The sequence below is a fragment of the Scyliorhinus torazame genome, chromosome 1, assembly GCF_047496885.1.
Source record: "Scyliorhinus torazame isolate Kashiwa2021f chromosome 1, sScyTor2.1, whole genome shotgun sequence".
NCBI lineage: Eukaryota > Metazoa > Chordata > Chondrichthyes > Carcharhiniformes > Scyliorhinidae > Scyliorhinus > Scyliorhinus torazame.
In genome coordinates, this window is record NC_092707.1 from 257,979,374 (window position 1) to 257,997,201 (window position 17,828).

A 17,828-nucleotide genomic window follows, 5' to 3' on the forward strand; every position below is an offset into this window, starting at 1 on the left:
TTAAAAAAAATTTATTTAAAAAAAAAAATATTCAGAGTACCCAGATCTTTTTTTTCTAATTAAGGGGCAATTTAGTGTGATCAATCCACCTACCCTGCACATCTTTTTGGGTTGTGGGGTGAGACCCATGCAGACACAGGGAGAATGTGCAAACTCCACATGGGCAGTGACCCGGGGCCAGGATTGAACCTGGGTCCTCGGCACTGTCAGGCAGCAGTGCTAACCACTGTACCATCGTGCTGCCCTATAGCTTTGATTCATTGCCCAAATAATTGGGCAAAATACACTAACAACCCCAACACAGAATACTTTCTTGCTCTTCCAAAAAGTAGAGCAAAATCAATGACACTGCTGCCTCAGTAGCTAGTGAACTGAGTGTTTTTTTGATGGCTTTTCGATAAACTCCTCTTCAGCATCACTGAAGAAGCTACTGACAGTTTGTCTTGTGGCCATGATCATGACCACCAAGCACTGATGCTCATACAAGATTAAAATACAACTCTCCAGATGCAATATGGCTGTGTTATGTATTTATTACCATGAGTTATCTGCAATGAAGTGTGTTTCAGGATAGCTGTGTAATAAATCATACATTTCTGTAATTCCAAGTCATTTGCTTTGCTTGACAAAAACTGAATAATTTGGTAGTTCAAATTAAGAGTAGACAGTAGATTCCAGTTCCCCCCATAATACATAGCACTGGTATCTGATATAAGAAAATATTGAGCCTCTTATGAAGGATGTTTCAGCCCCTCAGGCAGTATTGTGGCTTGTGATTTGCAAGTATTGAGCAGAAACTATACTCATTGGTCATGAGGTATCAAAGTTAACAAGAAGTCTGTAGAGTCTTCAGCATGGGGAGAAATCTATTCGAGCAAATAACCTTGACGATTAAACGTGTGATATTAGTTTTGATAGCAAAACTGATGTGGGAAGCACTATATATAAAAAAAGTGATCAGATTTCCTATGTGTATAGTTTGTTACATTTCTCATTTGCCGAAGAGGAAGTAGGTGTGAACTTCTTTGTGTTTTAAATTTTTTGAAGTCATGTTATAAAAAAGTATTTTTTTCTGTTGATCAATTAAAGTTGATTCAGAATTTGCTCCCTCATGATTTTCGTAAGTAATGGTCTGAACAGCATTCAAATACTTGTCAAATGATACAAATGACACCTAGGGTGTAGTGGTGACTAGTATACAATTCCCAAGCTCTAAAGTAACAACCCATGTGATGTACCCAGCTATCCCAGGGAATGCACTAGAAAATATTAGTTATCCTGCTTCCACAGGCACCACACACCTGAAAACTGTCCTTGTTCCACTGCATACTAGTCTCAAACATCATCTGTAAGAAATTGCTACAAATTCAAATTTATTCAGTCTTGGCTCCCATATGTTTAAAAGAAACTGATAACTAAAGTAGCTTTGCTCATTTTCCATACATATTCTGCGAAAAAGCAAATACACGAGTAATTGAGAGGTAAAACCAATTATGGATGCAATGCACTTCTGTGAATAAACAGAATATTTTGGATAGGAATTAAACTGTGCAAAACTTGAGACATTTCACAATGATCTGGAGGTCAGGTGTTACTTAAGCCTTTTGGAGGATATTCTTCATGCCCCACCTGAAGATACAATTGTTGGCCAGTGTCTTCCAACTACCACCAATCTGATTTAAAAAATAACACGTGCAAGTTCAAATAAAACCTGTATATAAGAAAGAAAAAAGTAGATTAATTAGTTGCCTTGACTATTGCAAAATATTACATCCTGTAAATCACGTTGCTTGTGCAATTTTTCTCAAAGGTAGATAATGGATAAGAAAAGTCATTTGACCTATCTTAACTCCTTATTCAGAAAGTCCCTACTGTCCTCCCCATCAAAGATTCCAGCTGTTTTCTTTAAAATATTTCCAAAGTTTCTGCCCCCATTACCCTATTCAGAAAATCAGACTATGTACCTTGTACCCTTTGTGTGAAGAATTTTGCAATATCATTGTTACATTTGTTCTTCACTAGCTTTTGCCTTGTGCTCTCGTCAGTTTGGAATTAGGTTTTCAATTCACCTCTACTTTTTAATATCTTGAACCACACGTTTCCTCTCTATTGCCTTAATGCAAGGTCAATAAGAACTTCACACCCTCAGGATGTTTCAAAATGCTTTACAACCAATGACGCACATTAGAAATGAAGCCACGGCTGTAAAGGTTTTCCGGCCCTTCCACACAACACTAGGGGCTGCCTGTTGCCTCTTCTTGACACAGTCCAAGGCTGGACTTCTCCGGCCATTGGGATTCTGTTCCCACCGGCAGCACACCCCCGCCTACGGGTTTCCCGATGGCATGGGGTGGCTTCAATGGGAATTTCCATTGACAAGCGGCGGGAGTAAAGAATCCTCCACCAACGAATGGTATGCCGCCGAGAAACAGAGGGCAGGGGTAATGGAGAATCCAGCCCCGAGTTTCTTCTTACCTGTTTCTTGAGATCAGAAAGGAGTGTGGCTCTGAGTCAGGTCATAGAAGAAAATCAGTTTGGATGTTTAAAGACAGTGATAAATTTTTACATAGAAAGATGCATACGGATAGCTACTCTCCCAATGGGGAACCAAGCGTAGAGGGACAGCGAGTCAGAGAATAAGAGCTACAATTTTTAAAATCTCCTTTATCTCCAAGCCATATCCTTGTGGGAATACTTGATACCCCAGTGGAGAAAGATGGTGAATTGAGATACAAAAGATACATTTCCACATCTGACAAAATTGTGGTTAAGTTTGATGGGCCAAATGATTTACTCCTGTTCCTGGATAAAAACATTAGTGTCAATTGAAAATTGGAAGTTAAAAGGAACCGTAAAGCCACAATTTGTTAGAATTATTTTTCCTCCGTCCTTGCATTTAATTTCAATGACTACATCACTTTAATAGAAGCATCTAGATATAATCTATTGAGAGACGCTTGAAACTGCAAAATTAATTCTAAAGGAAAATAAATTAGTAAGTTAACTGCCCATGAGGGTAAATAATATTTCCACTGACTAATTCTTAACTGAAAATACTCACGCCTTTCATTTACTCGTTGCTGTTAATCATAAGTTTGAATGCTGGAATAATTGGTTTGAAAATTATATTGTTGTGAATGAATCTGTCTTTAGTGTAGCAGTTAGCATATACTCCTGCCCCAATTAAATTGTATTGACTACCTTTAAGCATTACTGAGATTATGCAAATTAATGAACTACCATTAAAAAAATACTAGTATACCTTGCTGTATATTTATAACAATATGAACAGATTGTCAATGACATGGGGGAAGTCTCGGCAGCGGTGGTCTGGGAGGCGCTGAAAGCAGTGGTGAGAGGGGAGCTGATTTCGATCTGGGCACATAGACAGGATGGATAGGGCAGAGATGGACCGACTGGTTGAGGAGATCCTACAGATAGATAGGAGGGATGCGGCGACCCCGGGGGTGGAGCTGTTAAGGGAACGTCGGAGGCTGCAGGCTGGGCGGCTTGAAGGCAATGAATGCAGTCGTGTAAGGCCCCGGGGCCGGACGAGTATCCGGTGGAATTCTACAAGAAATTCTCGGGGATATTAGGGCCGTTGTTGGTCAAGGTTTTCAATGAGGACTTCCGGTTGCGGTTATGCGCAGCTAAGTCGCACGTTGGGCAGCTCCCGACAGAAACAGACTTTTGGGCTCTTTTTAGGGCCCCCAGCGGCATTTGTTCGACGGTTCCCAGTGTGGGAAGGTGACAGTAACATTTCCCCGGCACTGTATGGACTGGACCAGGAGTGGAGCGGTGATAAAAGTAGTTTTGGAGCAGCGAAAAGTGCGAGGGAGGAAAATCAAGATGGCGGCAGGTGGAGACCAGGCAGCGTGGGCGCAATGGTCGCAGGAACAGCAGGAGTTTCTCCAGCGCTGCTTCACGGAATTGAAGGCAGAGCTGTTGGAGCCGATGAAGGCTTCGATAAGACAAGCTGCTCGAGACCCAGAAGGCCCAAGGGGTGGCGATCCGGGAGGTGCGGCAAAAGGCCTTGGAGAACGAGAACGAGATCTTGGGCCTGGTGGTGAAGGTAGAGGCGCATGAGGCGATGCATAAGAAATGGCAGGAGAAGTTCGAGGACATGGGAGAACCAGACGAGGAGGAAGAACCTGCGGATTCTGGGTCTCCCGGAGGGAGTTAAGGGGTCGGATGTTGGAGCATACGTGGTCATGATGTTGAACATGTTGATAGGTGCGGGGGCCTTCCCGGGGCCCCTGGAGCTGGAGGGGGCCCACCGAGTCCTGGCGAGGAGGCCCAAGCCCAATGAGCTGCCGCGGACGGTGCTGGTGCGGTTCCACCGCTTCATGGATAGGGAGTGTGTTCTAAGGTGGGCAAAGAAGGAGTGGAGCAGCAGGTGGGAGAATGCAGAGGTCCGGATATACCAGGACTGGAGCGCAGAGGTGGCCAAGAAGAGGGCCGGGTACAATCGGGCTAAGGTGGCTCTGCATCGGAAGAGGCTGAAATTTGGAATGTTGCAGCCGGCGCGACTGTGGGTCACTTTCAAGGACCGCCACCAGTACTTCGAGACACCGGAGGAGGCGTGGACCTTTATCCAGGTCGAAAAGTTGGACTCGGATTGAGGGTCGGTTGTGAGGGGATGTCGAGAGGGGATTGATGTGATTGTTGTGTTTTTTTTTGGGGGGGGGGGGGGGGCGGAGAAATGTTCTGTTCGGTGCTGGGTGGGGTAGGGTGAAATGGTTCACAGTGGGGGTTTGGTGAGAGTGTGGGCGTCGGTGGTTGGAGGAGAGGGCCGAGGTGGGGGAGCTGGGATCAGGCCGTGAAAGGGAGCTGCGCCTGAGGGGGCGGGGCCTGCTTGGTGGAAAGCGCGGGTTTTTCTCCCGCGCCAGGGAAGGAAGGGGGTGGGGGGGAGGGAGGAAGAGGGTGGTGCTGGAGAGGAGCGCCCGCTGATGGATAGGAGGGGGAGTGGGGGGGGGAGAGAAGAGATTCTCACACGGGGGGGGGGGGTCGATGGAGCGGTGGGAGCGGCCGGGGTCAGGAGTCAGCTGACTTACGGGAGTGCTATGGGGGGGGGGGGGGGGGGGGGGGGGGGAAACAATGCAGCTTGGGGGGACGGGGGACTGGGTTGCTGCTGCATTGGCCAAAGGGGAGCTGGAGCCTGAAGAGAGCGTCGGGGTGGGGGTCTGCCGCTGGGGGGAAAACGGAGCGTGCGGAAGGCATGGGCACGCGGCTGGCCTAGAAAGGGAGGTGGCTAATCGGCGGGCAGCCCCCTGATCCGGCTGATAACTTGGAATGTGAGAGGCCTGAACGGGCCGGTCAAGAGGGCCCATGTGTTCGCGCACCTGAAGGGACTGAAGGCAGATGTGGTCATGCTCCAGGAGATGCATTTGAGGGTAGCAGACCAGGTTAGGCTGAGAAAGGGGTGGGTAGGGCAGGTTTTCCACTCGGGGTTGGACGCAAAGAATCGAGGGGTGGCGATTTTGGTGGGGAAGCGGGTGTCGTTTGAGGCGCTGAGCATCGTGGCAGACAATGGAGGTGGGTACGTGGTGAGCGGTAAGCTGCAGGGGGTGCGGCTCCCGGATTGCATTCTTCGTTTTGAGCAGGGCGCTGATCCCGAGGGTGGAGGACACGGAGTATTCGGCCATAGCCATCTCAGACCATGCTCCGCACTGGGTGGAGCTCGAGTTAGGGGAGGAGAGGGACCACTGTGGCGCCTGGAGGTGGGTTTGCTGGCGGATGAGGTGGTGAGCGGGTGGATCCGGGGGTGCATTGAAAGATACCTAGAGGTGAACGATAATGGGGAGGTGCAGGTAGGGATCGTCTGGGAGGTGCTGAAGGTGGTGATTAGGAGAGAGCTAAACTCCACTAGGACCCACAAGGAGGGGAAGGAGGGGCGAGAGAGGGAGAGGTTGGAGGGGAGATTTTAAGGGTACAGAGGAGGTATGCAGAGGTCCCCGAGGAGGGACTACTCAAGGAGCGACGAAGCCTCCAGGCCGAGTCTGACCTGTTGACTACCAAGAAGGCGGAGGTGCAGTGGAGAAAGGCGCAAGGGGCGGTGTATGAATACGGGGAGAAGGCTAGCCGGATGCTGGCACACCAGCTTCGGAGGCGGCGAGGGAGATTGGGGGAGTTAGAGATAAAGTGGGGAACACGGTGTGGAGTGCGGTGGGGATAAATGGGGTATTTAGAGACTTCTATGAGGGGCTGCATAGGTCTGAGCTCCCGACAGAGGGGGGATGCGTCGTTTTTTGGACCTGCTGAGGTTTCCGAGGGTAGAGGAGGGGCAGGTGGCGGGGCTTGGGACACCGGTAGGGCTAACTAAGGGGCTGGGGAGTATGCAGGTGGGGAAGGCACCGGGGCCAGATGGGTTCACGGTGGAACTTTACAGGATGTATATGGACCTGTTGGGCCCACTACTAGCGAGGACTTTCAATGAGGCGAGGGGGGGGGGGGGGGAGCCCTACCCCGACGATGTCCAGGGCGCTGATCTTGAAGCGGGACAAGGACCCTTTACAGTGTGGGTCATATAGGCCAACCTCTCTCCTCAACGTGGACGCGAAGCTGTTAGCGAAGGTGTTGGCCACCAGAATTGAGGACTGTGTGCCGGGGGTGATCCACGAGGACCAGACGGGTTTCGTGAAGGGAAGACAGCTAAACACCAATGTGCGGAGGCTCCCAAATGTAATCATGATGCCTGCAGTGGAGAGGGAAGCGGAGATAGTGGCGGCTATGGATGCGGAGAAGGACTTCGATAGGGTGGAGTGGGGGTACCTGTGGGAAGTGTTGAGGAGGTTCGGGTTCGGGGAGGGGTTCGTTAGTTGGGTTAGGTTACTTTACGAAGCCCGGTGGAGAGTGTGGCCACAAATCGGAGGAGGTCGGAATATTTTCGGCTGTACCGGGGGACGAGGCAGGGGTGCACCCTATCCCCCCTGCTATTTGCGTTGGCAATTGAACCTTTGCCGATGGCTTTGAGGGAGTCCAGAAACTGATAGGGGCTGGTGCGGGGGAAGAGAGAGAGGGGGGGGGGGGGAGGGGGCGACAACACACCTGGTATCGCTGTATGCAGACGACTTGTTACTGTATGTGGCGGACCCGGTTGGGGGGGGGGGGGGGTGCCGCCGGAGGTGATGCGGATCCTCAGGGAGTTTGGACTTTTCGGGTAAAGCCGAGTTGGGGGCTCACACTATTTGGGGTATCAGACGAGCCGGGAGTGCAGGAGGCGAAACTTTGTGTTTACTACTGTTTATATTATCGTTTAATGGAGGGCTTGTATATTGGGGGAATACGTGACATAGCTATAAGATGTTTATTTATGTGTTCTTTGTTTTTTCTTATTTCTGTAAGGGAAAATATTTGTTGAAAATATGTAAAAAAATTTGAATAAAAATATTTTTTTAAAAAAGGTTTTCAATGAGGCGAGGGATAGAGGGGTGCTACCCCCGATGATGTCACAGGTCACTATTTTGTTAATATTGAAGCGGGACAAGAACCCGGATCTATGCGGGTCATATATGCCGATCGCCCTGCTTAATGTGGACGCCAAGTTGCTGGCCGAAGTTTTGGCCTCCAGGATTGAAGATTGTGTGCCGGATGTGATTATGGAGGATCAAACGGGGTTTGTCAAGGGCAGGCAGTTGGTGGCCAATATAAGAAGGCTGCTCAACGTGATTATGATGCCCCCGGAGAGTAGGGAGGTTGAGGTAGTTGTGGCCATGGATGCGGAGAAGTGTTCGACCGGGTGGAGTGGGACTATCTATGGGAGGTGTTGGGACGATTTGGGTTCGGTAAGGGCTTTATCGACTGGGTTAGGCTGTTGTACCAGGCCCTGGGGGCTAGTGTAAGGACGAATAGGAAGACCTCGGACTATTTTGGACTGCATCGGAGGACAAGACTGGGATACCCCCTCTCCCCACTGCTGTTTGCGTAAGCTATAGAGCTGCTGGCAATTGCTCTGAGAGCTTCAAGGGTTCAAGGGGCTGGCTGGGGGGTGGTGGAACATAGGGCCTCGCTATATGCGGACGACCTGCTCTTATATGTAGCAGATCCAGGGGCAGGGATGGGTGAAATCATGGCAACTTTGGGGGAATTTGGCCGGTTTTCGGGATATAAACTGAACATGACAAAGAGCGAGATGTTTGTAGTCCAGGCAAAGAGGTCAGGAGGGTCGGCTGGGGGAGCTACCATTTAGGTTAGCGGGGGACAGTTTTAGGTACCTAGGGATACAAGTGGCACGCGACTGGGGCCGGTTACACAAGCTGAACTTGTCCCGGTTGATCAAGCAGATGAAGGGCGAGTTTCGGAGATTGGATGCGCTACCGCTGTCGCTGGCTGGGAGGGTGCAGACGGTTAAGATGACGGTCCTACCGAGATGTTTATTTGTATTCCAATGCCTCCCAATTTTCATCCCACGGTCCTTTTTTTAAAGAGGGTTATTAAAATCATTTTGGGCTTTGTCTGGGCGGGTAAGTCCCCGTGGGTGAAGAAGGCGATGCAAAGAAGAATCGGGGGGAGGGGGGCTTGCCCTGCCAAACTTCAGTAATTACTACTGGGTGGCCAATATTGCTATGATAAGGAAGTGGGTGGTGGGGGCGGGGTCGGTTTGGGAGAAGATGGAGGCAGCTTCATGTAGAGGGGCACCAGCTTGGGGGCGTTGATAACGGCACCTCTGCCGTTCCTGCCGGCGAGATATTCCACCAGTCCCGTGGTGGTGGCCGCCTTGAGGATCTGGGATCAGTGGAGGAGGTACGTTGGAGCAGTGGGAGCATCGGTTTGGTCCCCAATATGTAACGACCGCCGGTTTGCCCCAGGGAGCCTGGATGGGGGGTTTAGAGTATGGCAAAGGGCGGGAATTGAGAGGATGGGGGACCTGCTCCTGGAAGGGAGCTTCCCTAGCTTGAGGGCGCTGGAGGAGAAGTTTCGGTTGGCAAGAGGGAACAACTTCAGATATTTACAGGTGCGGGACTTTCTGCGCAGGCAGGTAGCATTCTTCCCACTCCTGGCACTAAGAGGGATTCAAGATAGAGTAGTGTCTAGGGGATGGGTGGGGGAGGGGAGCAGAGTCAACGTGACCGCTACATGCGCAAGGCTCAGTTTGATCCAATTCAAGGTGGTACACCAGGCCCATATGACAGTGGCCCGGATGACAGGTGTGTAAAATGTGCGGGAGGACCAGCAAACCATGTCCACATGTTCTGGGCGTGCCCAAAGCTTCGGGGATATTGGCAGGGGTTTGCGGACGTTATGTCCAGAGTATTGAAAACAAGGATGGCAATGAGTCCAGAGGTGGCAATTACTGGGGTGTCAGAAGATCCGGGAGTCCAGGGGGAGAAAGAACCAGATGTTCTGGCCTTTGCCTCCCTGGTAGCCCGGTGACGGATATTATTAGATTGGAGGGACTCAAAGCCCCCAAAGTCAGAGGCCTGGTTAACTGACATGGCAAGCTTTCTCAGCCTGGAGAAGATTAAGTTCGCTTGAGAGGGTCAGTGTTAGGGTTCACCAAGAGGTGGCAACCATTCATCTTTGATTCATAATTCTTTGCGGAGAATTAATCGTCAGCAGGTGGAGGGTGGGGGGCTAGGGTAGTGTAGAATAGGGAGTTAAATAGGCGGGTCTTGGAGAGACGGGTGTCGGTGTTTGCACTATGTTTATTGTTCTTTGTACACTGTTTTTATACTGTTGCTGTTTGTAATGCCAAAAAATACCTCATTAAAATTGTTTGTTAAAAATCCCCAATATGAACAGATTGTATTAAAATGAGCATGTTGACCCTCAACACAATCAAGATGTTGTCAAATTCATAAATAGAAACATAGGCACAGGACTAGAAAAGAGCATTTCAATCCAAAGTGGTCTGCCCCATAAAACTCTGCAAAGTACAGTGGAAAAACACAAATTTCCTCTTATCCTTGATTCAATAAATTTCAGACATTAAAATATCCCTACTAGATTAGAGGAGTGATCTCCCATTCTTCGACAAAGTCACGCTCGCAGGGATCAAAAGAATATTGTAGACTCCAATTCTTTTCCCTGTGAACACGGCTTCCCCTGCTGGGATCGTGAATTACTCCTTTTGTTTTAAAAAAATATACATAAACTGTTATGCTACATGATCCTTGGCAATCGTGGAATGTAATATAACTGGAATAAGGTTTAAAGTGTGTAATCGTAGGTTAGATTTAAAATGCTTCTTTCAAGAAAAAGATAAGGCCATCAATTTTAATGGGTGGGAAATTGAGAGCTCACAGACTTCCCTTGACCAATTCTGTAATTTGCAATCCAGATGAGCGAGACTTTGTGCATTTGGCAGAATCATGCCATTTTCCCGGGATTAAAAAAATGATTTCTGATTTTGTTGTAGATTTACCGTGACTGCTTGAAGCCCACTTTTCTCCCCCACAGAATTTTAGTTAAGAAATGTGCCATGAGAGGGGCGGCATGGTGGCGCAGTGGTTAGCACTGCTGTCTCACGGCACCAAGGACCCGGGTTCGATCCCAGCCCCGGGTCACTATCCGTGTGGAGTTTGCACATTCTCCCCATCATTGGCAAAAAAAGGTATCAAAAAAATGAAGTACTTAAAACGAAGAAATACACACACCCCTAGCACATTTCCTTTTTTGTTCTTTTTTTAAATTTAAAGCACCCAATTCATTGTTTTCCCAATTAAGGGGCAATTTAGTGTGGCCAATCTCACCCCTACAACCCAAAGATGTGCAGGGTAGGTAGATTGGCCACACTAAATTGCCCCTTAATTGGGAAAAAAATGAATTGGGTGCTCTAAATTTAAAAAAAGAACAAAAAAGGAAATGTGCTATGAGTGTGTGCATTTCGTAGTTTTAAGTACTTCATTTTTTTGATACCTTTTTTGCTAATGATGGTTTTGAAACTATGCAACATTACAAAGGACATTCAATGCTGCAAAAAAGAAAATAGATTACACAAGAGCCTCAAGTGTCTCGACATTTAAAATAAAAAACATCAAATCTCAATATTTGTCTACTGCGCAAAGGGCAGATTATACCTTTTAGCATAAGTTATCTTTATTGTTAAGTTTGTAACATGAAGGTACACAATGGTACAGTTTTCCAGCAAAAACTGTGGCAAGATGTGAATCAGTTATTTTTTAAAAAACTTTTCTAATTAAGCATTGCCAACATCCTCCTACCCGCCATATCTTTGGGTTGTGGGAATGAGACCCATACAGGCACGTGGAGAATGTGCAAACTCCACAAGGACAGTGACCTGGGGCCAGGAATCGAACCCGGGTCCTCTGCGCTGAGACAGCAGTGCTAACCACTGCGTCACTGTGAATCAGTTATTTTAGCACTCTTCCATCAGGTTTAAAATTCATCCCAAACTGATTGAATGAAAACCCCTCTCACTTGCTGGTTTTTCTAATGCTGAATGTTAATTGTAGTGAAGTCAAATTTGACTGTTAAAAAATGTGAAATGGGTTTGGCCCAGCTCAATCTATTTTGGTAGGTCTGCTTTGAATTTGGCATGACTGAAACTCATACTTGGCGGAGCTTGGAGAACAGCTGGTGTGGGCAACAGAAAAATCCAACTGGTGCATTACAGAGTACTCTTCATTTTGGTGCAAAGACCCATTGTAGGGCCAGAGTGAAAGAAACTCGATAGCACAAGCCAAACAGTCAACAAGGGAATGCTTGGTGCAATCAGGGACCCAAGGGTAAAAGTTGTTCACTCTTCAAAGTCACGCTCACCTAAAAAGTGTAAAATAAAGCAGAAATTATAAAGGTAAGAGTTATCGATAGCAGTGCAGGATCTCTAATGAATAGTTAATTTTAGGCCATTTACATATTTTGCTGCTGTGTAGAAATCTGGAAGAGACTATATTCTGTACCCTGAACAACATGATAACAAGACCAGTTCAAGCAGTTGTGACCTACTTCAATAGATATCAGGATCACAATCATCCACTCGAGGCGTAGTCCATGTTTCTCACTTAGATGGTTTCTCATCATGTCTGTTAGTTCTGTACAATGCTGCAACTTTTCATTAATCACCTACAGGATTCAAAAAAATTGCATTCTGAATGGCATATTCATCTGCATTCATCACAGTATGAATACCACCAGGCATGCACAATTTCATGTATCTTGCTTCTGCAACTCATTTTGTATACAGTTACATATAGACTCTCATGCAGATAAAACCATCAACATTTTGTAAAGGGAGCTTCCCAGCTCAACAAGAGTATAGATTGCATAATTGCTCATAGGAATCAGGATAACTAATTTTTAACGTTGCTGATATACCGCTGTCATTAAAATTAATCATTGGAAAAACAGAAGCATCTTGAATTGCCTATTCTGTGTCTGCCATTGACTGCTTTCCAATTTGTCTTCTGTGTTAATGTAGAGCCGTGTAATATTTACCATTCTAAACTATGTATTATACAGAACACTGGAAGTCACAGGCCAGCATCTCACCGTGAAAAAAGCTACCCTGTTCCCTTTATTATGCACAAATACAAAGAAAGTAGTGAAGAAACCAAAATCACATCCAGCAAATTTTAATGATTATATATCAACCTGTCCCTGAAGAATCAAAACGATGAACATAAGATTCTTGAATTTGTTCCTCCATTCAATGAGATCATGGCTAATCTGTGATCTAACTCCATTTACATATCTTTCTTCCATATTCCTTAATATCATTGGTTAATTTAACAGAACAATAGCATAGAGGCTATGTTCCTAGAATAGTAATGCAGAAGCTCAAATCCCACCGTGACAGCTGACGAACTTAAGTTGTTACTGAACAAATCTTGTATAAAAAGGTCAGTATTAGTAATAGTAACCTTGAAACTAACAGATTGTTGTAAAAGCCCATCTTGTTCACCAATATCCTTTAAGAAACCTGCTGTCCTTATCCTGTCTGTGACTCCAGGTCCATAATAATGTGATTAAATCTTAACCGCACTATGAAATGGTTAGGCTACCTATTCAGTTAAGGGCAATTAGGGATGTGCAGTAAATGCCGGTCTTGTCAGTGATGCCCACATCTCATTAATAAAAAAAATGAACAATCTCAGATTTGAAATTAACTATTGCTCTAGCATCAATTTCCATTTGGAGAAGTTCAAATCTTCTACTACCCTGTATGAAGAATTGCTTCTAGACTTCACTCCTGAAAGGTCGAACTCTAACTTTTAGACTATACCCCCTCATGGCACCACAGTGGTTAGCACAGTTGCTTCACAGCGCCAGGGTCCCAGGTTCGATTTCCATCTTGAGTCACTGTCTGTGCAAAATTTGCATGTTCTCCCCATGTCTGCGTGGGTTTTCTCCGGGTGCTCTGGTTTCCTTCCACAAGTCCCAAAAGAAGTGCTTTTAGGTAATTTGGACATTCTGAATTCTCCCTCCGTGTACCCGAACATGCTCCGGAATTGACGAATGTGATATAAAATAGTTACTTTAGAGATATTAGTTAATGTAATGTAGAGGTAGGCCAGTCTAATTCTGGTGAGTTCACAGACAAAGGATTTCAGACCGCATAGAAAAGCAGGAAGAGGTGTGTCCACCAAAGCAGGAGAAAAGGATGCTGGGTAATAGGGGCCAGAGGAAGGGATTGGAAGTGAGCCAATCAGAATAGATCAACAGGTCAGGAGGGATATAGGATGACCTATGGGCATCGTGTATGTGAAACTTGATGCCATTTGAATGTATCAGTACAGATTCCTTTGTTCCATATCCTCACTTGATTCCAGAAGTCCATGGAGCAGAATGTGCTTCGTGCTCCTGAGAATTGAGGAACGCTTGCAAGCTAAATAAAATAACTAATGCTGTACCTGCAAATCCATCTCGACTTTTATTGAGGCCAGACTGACGGGTAAAGAAACTTGGGATTCTACAGAATGTGGAGACTAGGTTTTTTTTTTATACAGTAACTTCATTGTAGTGTTGATGTAAGCCTACTTGTGACAATAAAGATTATGTTTTTTTTGAAAATATTTTATTGAGGCATTTATAATTTTAACATGTTAACATTTCAAACAACAGAGATCCAACACACGCAAAAACTTCACAATAACATACCCAACTCCCCCCAGCCCTAAACCCGAACTACCCATACATTAGATTCACTGCCCTTATTCGTCACTTCCATACCTCCGCCTTTTACCCCTGCCCTCCTGCTGATGGTCAATTCTCCTTGAAGAAGTCGATGAACGGCTGCCACCTCCGAGCAAACCCCTGCAATAAACCCCTTAGGCGAACTTAATATTCTCTAAGAAACCCTGCCATGTCACTGACCCAAACCCCCGACTTTGGAGGCTCAGAGACCCTCCATCTCAGCAAAATCCGTCTCCGGTCACCAGGGAGGCAAAGACCAGAACTCTCTCCCCCCCCTGGGCTCCCGGATCTTCTGACGCTCCAAATATTGCCATCTCTGGACTTGGTGTCACCCTCCCTTCCAGGACCTCTGACATGACATCTGAAAATCCCTGCCAAAATCACCTCAGCCTCGGACACGCCCAAAACATATGTACATGATTCGCATTCATTCCCCACACCTGTCCTCCACCTCCTCAAAACCTACTCATCAGGGCCACAGTCATACGAGCCCTTTTGACCACCTTGAACTGGATCAGGCTAAGCCTGGCTCACGACGAGGATGCATTGACTCTCCTCAGGGTCTTCTCCCCTAACCCGACTTCCAACTCCCCTCGCTCTTCCTCCCACTTCCTCTTCACCTCCCCAATTGGAACCCCTTCCCACTCCATCAGTTCCTTATATATTTCCGAGACCCTCCCCTTCCCAACCCCTGCTTTTGACATCGCCTTATCCTGTAGCCCCCTTAGTGGAGACGAGGGAAGCCCGGGACCCGCCTCTGGACAAAATCAAGTACCTGCAGGTACCGGAACCCGTTCCCACCGGACAACTCAAACTCCTCCTCCAGCTCCTCCAAGCTCGGGAAACTCTCCTCAATGAAGAGATCCCCAAATCTCTCAATTCCTGCCCTCTGCCACCTCCTGAAATCCTCATCCAGACCCCTGGAGCAAACCGGTGATTATCAAAGATTGGTGACCACACCAAAGCCCCCTCCAGTCTCATGTGTTGCCTCCATTGCCCCCACACTCTCAGGGCTGCCATTACCACTGGACTTGTGGAGTACTGAGCCGGCGAGAACGGCAGAGGTGCCATTAACAAAGCCTTCAGACTTGTGTCCTTGCAAGATGCCGCCTCCTCTCGATCCCACAACGACCCTCCTCCACTATCCATTTCCTTTTCTAAAAAAAACCATTTTATTATGGTATTTATAGTTTCTAATAATAACATAAACATAGGATATAAAACATTTCCATCCCTGGCACGTTCCTCACACCCCCAACAAAGAAAAAATAGCCTAACCCCATCCTTCTGTATTCCCCGCGGTGGCAGAAGCAGAAAGGTCGGAGCCTGCCTTCTCTAAAAAATCCCGTACCTGCAGATACCTAAACCCATTCCCTGCTGGTAGTTCAAATTTCTCCTCCGAATCCTTCAAACAGGGGAAGCTCCCATCTTTAAATAAATCTCCCATCCTCTTGATCCCTGCTCTCTTCCATCTCCAAAACCCTCCATGCAGCCTTCCCGGTATGAACCAATGGTTATTGTAAATCGGGGCCCAGACCGATGCTCCCTCCGCTCTCCTATATTTCCTCCACTGCCCCCAGACTCAGGGGTGCCACCACCACCGGGCTTGTGGAGTACTGGGCCGGTGAGAACGGCAGAGGTGCCATTATCAGTGCAACCAGACTTGTGTCCTTGCATGATGCCACCTCTACATGCTCCCACACCGTCCCCCCTACCTAATCACGGCTATATTTGCCGCCCAGTAGTAGTTACAAAAGTTTGGCGGTGCCAACCCAACCACCCTCCCCCGCTATGCTCCAGCAACACTTCCTTCACTCGCGGGGTTTTACCCACCCACACAAAGCCCCAAATCACCCTATTTACCCGGTTAAAAAAGGTCCTCGGGATAAAGATGGGGATGTACTGAAAAACAAACAGAAATCTGGGGAGGGCCATCATTTTCACGGACTGTACCCTCCCCGCCAGTGACAGCGGGAGCATGTCCTATCTCCTAAAGTCCTCCTTCATTTGCTCTACTAGTCGGGTCAGATTTAGCTTGTGCAATGTCTCCCATTCCCGTGCCACCTGGATTCCCAGATAGCGACAGCTCCTTCCCACTACTCTAAACGGCAGCTCTCCCAGTCTTCTCTCCTGTCCCCTCGACTGGATCGTGAACATCTCACTTTTCCCCAAATTCAATTTATACCCCGAAAACCGATCGAATTCCCCTAAGATCCGTCTAATCTCCTCCATCCCCCCTAATGGGTCAGAAATATACAGGAGCAGGTCGTCCGCATAAAGCGAGACCCGGTGTTCCACCCCCCCACCCTGGACCAGCCTTTTCCAGGTCCTAGAAGCTCTTAACGCTATCGCCAATGGCTCTATGGCTAGAGCAAACAGTAGGGAGTGGGCCACCCTTGCCTTGTCCCTCGGTGCAGCTTAAAATAGCCCAACATCAACCGATTCGTGCGCACACTTGCTACTGGTGCCTGATACAGCAACCGCACCCAATCAATGAAGCCCTGTGGCCATCTAAAATGGCCAACTGCAAAGGATAATGGGAATTGTGGTCAAGCTGGGACACAGACAGTACACAGCCCCTGTGTATTGTGCAAAGGAAAACCAGACTGAACTGAAACTTGCACCTGATGAAGGTCAATCACCCATTTCCCCAGAACAAGACTCAAATCAAGGAGTAGCAACAGTAGCAGACTCACCGGTGCCGCTTCCCCTTATTTGGAAAGGCATACGTACTTGGAACAATGATGACTAGGACCCGCCCAGCCATTGAGGTACCCGCTCCTAATTGGCCAGAATCGATTAGGGCGATCGAGACCCTGTCGATCCATGGATCCTGAGTTAGCACCGGCCAAAAGGGCACGAAAAAGGAGAAGGATAAGAGGCACTGCGCGACTAGGGATGGGTCTCTTTTGGGACTGGCCTGTGCCCACACCAACTGCAGCATAATGACCAGCCAAGTTCAAGACCCTCGATCGCTACCTGAGAGAGACAAGCTGCAGCAGAGACGAACCGGACGATTTCCAGCTGACACATATGGGGATTCAGATAAAGGCCTTATCTACCTGCATGGAGCCGTCATCCAGAAGTTAAGTAAAGGTCATCTTAGTTGATAGGTGTAGTTTAATGCGTAGCCGCGTGTATCATTGCACATAGAGATAAGTATTGTGTTTAATAATAAACTGTCTTTTGAACTAACATACTGGTTGTGTGGTCATTTGATCAATACAAGAAACATACTCGCAGCTTGTGGTTATTAATAAAAATACCAACACTCTGTCCAAACTCAAACCTTCCTAATGCCTCCCACAAATAATTCCACTCCACCCAGTCAAAGGCCTTCTCCACGTCCATCGCAACCCCCGCCCCCCTCACCCCTCCCGAGAGCATCATGATAACGTTTAGGAGCCTTCTAACATTGGCCGTAAGTTGCCTGCCCTTCACAAACCCAGTCTGGTCTTCCCCTATCACCTCCGGAACACAGTCCTCTATCCTTGTGACCAATATTTTAGCCAGCAGTTTGGCGTCCACATTCAATAGAGAGGTTGGCCTGTATGACCCGCATAGCTCAGGGTCCTCCTCCCGCTTCAGAATCAATGAGATCGAGGCCTGCGACATTGTTGGGGGAAGGACACCCCTTTCCCCATTTAATGCCCTCACCAGCAGCGGGCCCAACATCGCCGAGAGCTTCTTGTAAAATTCCACTGGGTAGCCGTCCGGTCCCGGGGCCTTACCCG

General features: G+C 47.6%; 1 protein-coding gene across 8 annotated transcripts in view; it reads right to left on the minus strand.

Annotated features, from left to right (window-relative positions):
* Positions 1-515: 515 nt before the first annotated feature.
* The window catches only part of rmnd1 (required for meiotic nuclear division 1 homolog), a 110,735-nt gene continuing 93,422 nt past the window's right edge, over positions 516-17,828 (minus strand). For all 8 annotated transcript variants that reach the window (XM_072505129.1, XM_072505154.1, XM_072505136.1 and 5 more), the window contains 2 exons: positions 11,908-12,024; positions 516-1,711 (listed from right to left, as the gene is read on the minus strand). In XM_072505129.1, coding sequence (XP_072361230.1) covers positions 1,679-1,711; positions 11,908-12,024 — 150 coding nt within the window. In that variant the 3' untranslated portion in view covers positions 516-1,678. The remainder of the gene's footprint in view (positions 1,712-11,907; positions 12,025-17,828) is intronic.